The 6,306-nt window shown below is 45.8% G+C and overlaps 1 protein-coding gene across 3 annotated transcripts in view; it reads left to right on the forward strand.

The window, feature by feature from the left end:
- The window catches only part of SCML4 (sex comb on midleg-like 4 (Drosophila)), a 130,951-nt gene that overhangs the window by 76,230 nt on the left and 48,415 nt on the right, over nt 1-6,306 (forward strand). For 2 of the 3 annotated variants that reach the window (XM_011952835.1, XM_011952836.1), the window contains 2 exons: nt 2,114-2,243; nt 5,055-5,255. In XM_011952835.1, coding sequence (XP_011808225.1) covers nt 2,114-2,243; nt 5,055-5,255 — 331 coding nt within the window. The remainder of the gene's footprint in view (nt 1-2,113; nt 2,244-5,054; nt 5,256-6,306) is intronic. The other variant, XM_011952837.1, reaches the window with a different exon arrangement.

A 6,306-nucleotide genomic window follows, 5' to 3' on the forward strand; every position in this document is an offset into this window, starting at 1 on the left:
GAAGGAAGGAAGGAAGGAAGGAAGATTGATTGTTAAGATGTTAGTTTAGATCCTATTGTTTCTCTGCTCAAAAGAGCTCAAGAGTAATAGCTAAAAGCCTAACAGTGTCCTGCAAAGTCCTGCCCAACCTGACTTTATGTCCTCTCCAATCTCACTCTGGCTCCCCTACAGTTGCACAAACCCTTCAGGCATACTCCTGCCTCAGAACCTTGGGGCTTGATATTGACATTGCCTGGAATGTTCTTTCACTAGACACTGTATGACTTGCTCCCTCACCTCCTTCAAATCTTGGCTGCAATTTTACCCAAGAAATGCCTCAACCACCTTATTTTAAAATGTCAGCCTAAAGTACAACTCAATTGTACTTCTCATGCCCCTTCCCTTCTTATTTTCATCATCAGCTTTTATTAACATCTAATCTACTATATCATTTACCCATTTATTCTGTTTATTGTCTGTCTCCCCCTAACAGAATATCAGTTCCATGAGGCCAAAGGTTTTTGTACGCTTTACTTCTGCTGTTTCCTTAGCAGCTGTAAGAGTGTTGGGCATGAAATAGGTTCTCAATATGTATTTGTTGAATGAATAAATGAGTGAATATAGAATGATGAGGAAGTAGCAGTTCAAATACTATTTCTCCATGACTATTATTAGTATTCTATCCCAAAAATCCAGGAAGACAGTGAAGATATAGATGAGGACTGCACACATGTTAACAATAGGACATACAACCTTGCTACTTAAAGTGTGGTCCATGGACCAGCAGCATCAGTGATACCTGGGAGCTCATTAGAAATGCAGAATCTCCTGTCCCAGCCCAGAACTCCTGAATCAGAATTTGCATTTCTTTTTCTTTTTCTTTTTTTTTGAGACGGAGTCGCGCTCTGTCGCCCAGGCTGGAGTGCAGTGGCGGGATCTCAGCTCACTGCAAGCTCCGCCTCCCAGGTTTATGCCATTCTCCTGCCTCAGCCTCCCGAGTAGCTGGGACTACAGGCGCCCGCCACCTCGCCCGGCTAGTTTTTTGTATTTTTTAGTAGAGACGGGGTTTCACTGTGTTAGCCAGGATGGTCTCGATCTCCTGACCTCGTGATCCACCCATCTCGGCCTCCCAAAGTGCTGGAATTACAGGCTTGAGCCACCGCGCCCAGCCAGAATCTGCGTTTCAACAAGACCCTCTAGAAGGCTGATTGCAAAAACTGAAAAGCTTTGGTGTTGGGCAAGGGTCCCCAAACTTAAATGTGTATTAGAATCTCAACATCTTTAAACACTCCGGATGTGCAAGTCTCACTTCCAGAGACTGACTTAATTGGTCTGGAGTGAGGTCTAGATATAGGTCAGAGGTGAAGACAGGGACATGACTGACTTTCTTCATTATTTTTGGGTAGACAGCTAAGATTAAAAGCTTGTCTCTGTACTAGTCTTGATATAAAGAGTAACTTGTTAATATGGATATCAACCAGTCGTCAACTATTCATCTTCCCCTTACTCCATAAGAGCAAATTTCAACTCCTCCTTTGTGGTTTCAAGTGAAATCATCAAGGTGGCCGCTGCTCATTCATGTCCACATCCGGGCTAGTTTTGTCACTATGCTGCAGGAAATAAACACAGCAGTATCTCAGCCTCTTGGAGGAATGGCTCCTGCTCTCTTTTCCAGCAGGATCCAGTGATTTTTGTGAGCAGAGAGCTTGGGAGAGAGTGAAGAGAGCTTCAGGGTTGGTCTCTGGCTGGGTGGATACAGGGAAAGCCCTGTCCACAGGATTCTAGGGAACAGAGGGGTGCAGGCTGGAAACTCTCCTATCCTGCATTCGCACTCAAAGAGTTCATGGATGCCAAGTCTTTGCACCTCTGTGGGCTCCTGCACTCACTGCCTGACACTGTCATTTCCTGGGTGGCTCCTTTGTAAGGATAGGATGAGAGGTGATCTCTGAGTGTGAGCCCAAATATGAATCCTGAGCATGAACTTGAATCTGCAACTCAGGCCCCGAAGCTGCAGGATGGAAAGGCATGGAAGCATAATCGAGCAGCAACGGTTAGCTGCCGTCTAGGACAGAATCTGGAAGGGTATAGAGAACATTGCCAGATTCTCATTGACCAAATGGGCTCTCTCTTCCAGATCAAGTCTCGGGTTCTCATGACTCCCTTAGCCCTCTCACCTCCACGGAGTACCCCAGAGCCTGACCTCAGCTCCATCCCTCAGGACGCAGCCACGGTCCCCAGCTTGGCGGCCCCACAGGCTCTCACAGGTAGGTCAGCAGAATGAACTCCAAGGCTATGATGGTCTGTAGAGAAGAGGGCAGCCACCATCTAATAGTTACTTTGTAGATTAAAGCGTTGTTGCTGAGATGCCTCAAATTAGGGATTTAGTGTGTTTGCCAGGCAGCAGACAGGATGACCAGAGTCTCTGAGAGCACCAGTTTACATGTCCCACAGCTTGGATTATTTAACACTTGGTTTTCAGTGCAGCTTGGGTGTAGGTGGTTGCTTTGGTTGGAGAGAGGTGGATGGCAGGGGGACACAGAGTGGCCAGATGTTTCTTTTCAGAGCCAGGTTCCACTGATCCGTTGCACTGATCTAAGCTTGCTCACCTTAAACAGTGCTCTGGTTCCTGTGTTTGCTCTTCCAGATTTCCTAAGGATCCCATTTTCCCTTAGTCTAACACACTATCCTCCAACCCAGTCAGGGTAGCAGGTATCCCAATCTCTGTCTCTGGTGGGGCATCCACCAACTGACAGTTTCATCATAATAGTAATGACAATCTGATGGTGTCTCTCTCTCTCACACACACACACATGCATGCACGCACACACACACACGTGCACACACACACACAGAGAATCCCCCTATGTCACAACCCCAGCCCCTCTCCCATCCCATTTAAATCCCTTCAGTCCCTCCCGGTGCTTTTAGATGAAGCCCAGACTTGTTAATCTGGCCGACAAGGCCTTGCAGGCTCCACCCTGTGGTTCACCCCACTGCTCTTCTCTCAGTCCCCAGGACTGGCCACAGGGTCTTAGCATATTCTCTCCCTCCATCTGGAGTGATCATCCCTTCAGGCCACCCTATTCCTCCCTTATATCTCAGATAAGGCATACTTTGTTCCAGAAAGTCCTCACGAACTTTCCTGCCAGGGTCCCCCAGATGGACTCTCCTAGCCCCTCCCCATGTTTCTCACAGCCACAGTTTCACATGGTCTCACATCAGCTCATGGGATGATCTGAATAGGCCAGCTTCCCCCACCGGGACGTATGCTCTGTGAAGGCAGGGACTGCTTCATTTTGTTCAAGCTTTCTTTGTAGGGCATAGCATAGTGCCTGCATGAAGGTCTCTTATTAGTTAGATTTTTCTTATCACCTGGGATGAGACCTGGACTCTACCAGAGTGTCTTCCAAAAGACTTGATCCAAATTCCTGTTGCATCACTGGCTACAGTTTTTGAGCAGTCATCTAACTTCTTTAAGCCTCAGTTTCTTTATTAGTAAAGCAGTAATAATACCACCCAACCCACATGCTTGTCTTGAGACTATAGTAGGTGCTAAAAAAAAAACAAAAAAAAAAAACTATTTCTCCACCTTTGCTGTTACTACTTAGTCTTTCCAAAATGCCATTGGTCTCCTCTTAAAGTCCCTCTTCAACACTCCTTTGCACCAGTGGCCTCTAAGGTAAGACGCTTATGGGAGGATGATGGGGAGTGAGAGGGCAGATACACAAGAGGGGTCATTAATGTATGGAAGATAATGTAACACCTACTATTCCTATTCATCTTATCTCATCCTTTTACAATTTCTATTTCTTGGATACGTTTTACAATGTATACAATGCTTATTAGACAATGCTGTACCATGTCATTGAAAGAGAAGGAAATAACTTTTGGGTCTTATTTCCAAGTTTTGGGTACTTTTTTCTCAAGAGGTCGGCCAGGGCACCCTTCCTTATTAAGGAGTCTGACCTGATGTCTGGGACAATGAAAAATCTTTAAGCAAACAGTCCAAAGACAGGCTGACCAGTTTGGCAACTGTTATCAAATTACAGGTGGTATAGGTAGTTGGGGGTTGGAATTTATTCATTGTCATAGAATAGAATGAAGTTGAACTTGTATAAACCAGGTCTGAATCCCTCACCCAACAGACCAAGCTAATTTTACTGATGATAACTGACTCTTTGGGCAATCTTCTCTGTACAAAATCTTTGGGCTAAAAAAGGATTTATATTTCTTTTTCTCTTTAATTGCAAAATTCATAAAGACTCCACTTCATTTACTGAAGTCTATCATATATGAAAACCAGTTTTGTAGACATTCTAACATTTTTATGTTTGTATATAATATTATATAAACAACATTTATATAATATTATATTATATAAATGAGATACTTTCCTGTAAAAAAATTCACACAATACATTAATACAGTTAAGAATGTATATAACCTATAAATAAATAAACATGGTTTGGGACATGTGCCCCCCAATTTTTTATCAGTGGGGTGTATTACCCTAAAAGTGTGGAGACCATTGACTGGGTTCACCTAAATGGGTTGTTGAACGTTTATTTTCTCTGAGATTGTAACTAGCACTGTCTGTAGAGCTTTGTTGAATACATAGTCTCTGGAGTGATCAGTGTCATCTTGATTTTTTTGTTTGTAGACGGTTAACAAAGAAATGGCGAAAACTGTCTATAGCTTGACAGCTCCTTTGGAGGAGGTAGAGGAGGTTTTGTTTGTGTACTTTCCCACCATGGAAATACCTGTATACACACGGTCCATGTGGGCCACCATAATGGTCTTTAATTCAGATTTCAGTAGATCAGAGTGGACCCACCTATCCAACTGTTTCCAACCAAGAAAGTCCCCGAGTTCAGGCCCTGGCACTCGGGGTGTCTAACTCTTTTGCCTCTTTTACTTCTTAAGTTGGGAAGAATCCACCCCACTTTTGCCCTTTCCAGCTTTCCCAAGGCCAGGGCCAAAGGGGCGTGGCTGAGGCATCCCCCGTGTACACAGAAGCCTCCAGCTGGCCTGATGCGTGCCTGATGCCGAGGGCTTTGTGGCCTCTGTCTCTGCAGTCTGCCTCTACATTAACAAGCAGGCCAATGCGGGGCCCTACCTGGAGAGGAGGAAGGTGCAGCAGCTCCCGGAGCATTTCGGGCCTGAGCGGCCCTCGGCGGTGCTGCAGCAGGCCGTCCAAGCCTGCATCGACTGCGCCCACCAGCAGAAGCTGGTCTTCTCCCTGGTCAAGCAGGGCTACGGTGGCGAGATGGTGTCAGGTAAGGCCTGGGTTAGGTTGCACGAGGAGGCCATGTCTTTCTGCAGAGGAAGCAGCCATACTCAGGCCTGGAAACAGCGGGTGTGGCCAGGGTCTGTCCTAAGTCTGCTGGGCTCCTAGGGCCTTTATGAGCCTGTAAGCTGAAAGCCTCTCTCAGGGCTCAAGGAGAGGATGATTCCACGCCTGGGTAAGAAGACTGGATTTCTGATCCTCATCTTGGCTCTTCTCCTTCTCCCACTTCCCACTTCCAACCCTTTGTGGGTTTTTTTGTTTGTTTTGTTTTGTTTTTCTCCACTTCAAAATATTTTTTGCTCCACTTCAAAATATATCCAGAGTCCAACCACCTTTCACCACCCACAGCAAACCTCTCTGGTTCTTTAAAAATCTAAGTCAGATCATGCCCCTCCTCTGCCCTAAAGCCTCCAATGTCTCCATGTCACTCCAGGTAAAAGCCCAAGTCCTTACAAAATCCCACAGGCCCTGTGTGACCCGGCCCTGGCTACCTCTTTAATCTCTTGGTTATTTCTCTCTTGTTCCCCATTCTGTTCTGGCCGAGATGACCTCACGGATGTCCTTTGGGTTCTACTCAAATGCCACTGTATCAAAGAATCCTTTTCTGACCCCTTGTCTAATATGTCAGCCCTTGTCACTCTCCGTTTACTTATTTATTTATTTATTCAGAGACAGGGTCTCACTCTGTTGCCTAGGCTAGAGTGCGGTGGCACTATCATGGCTCACTGCAGCCTCCATCTTCCGGGCTCAAGCAATCTTCTGACCTCAGCCCTGCAAGTGGCTGGGACTATAGAAGCGTGCCACCAAGTCTGGCTAATTTTTTACAATTTTTTGTAGAGATGAAGGCCTCACTGTGTTACCTAGGCTGGTCTTGAACTCCTGAGCTCATGCGATCCACCTGCCTCCCAAATGCTGGGATTACAGGCGTGAGCCATCACACCTGTCCTCTTTGTACTTCTGTACTCTGCTCCATTCCTTTTTCATAGCACTTACCACCATGTAGTAGAGAATATGCTTATATTTTTAGTTGTTTTCCCGAC

This window comes from Colobus angolensis, unplaced genomic scaffold (assembly GCF_000951035.1).
Source record: "Colobus angolensis palliatus isolate OR3802 unplaced genomic scaffold, Cang.pa_1.0 Scaffold35, whole genome shotgun sequence".
NCBI classification, from domain to species: Eukaryota; Metazoa; Chordata; class Mammalia; order Primates; family Cercopithecidae; genus Colobus; species Colobus angolensis.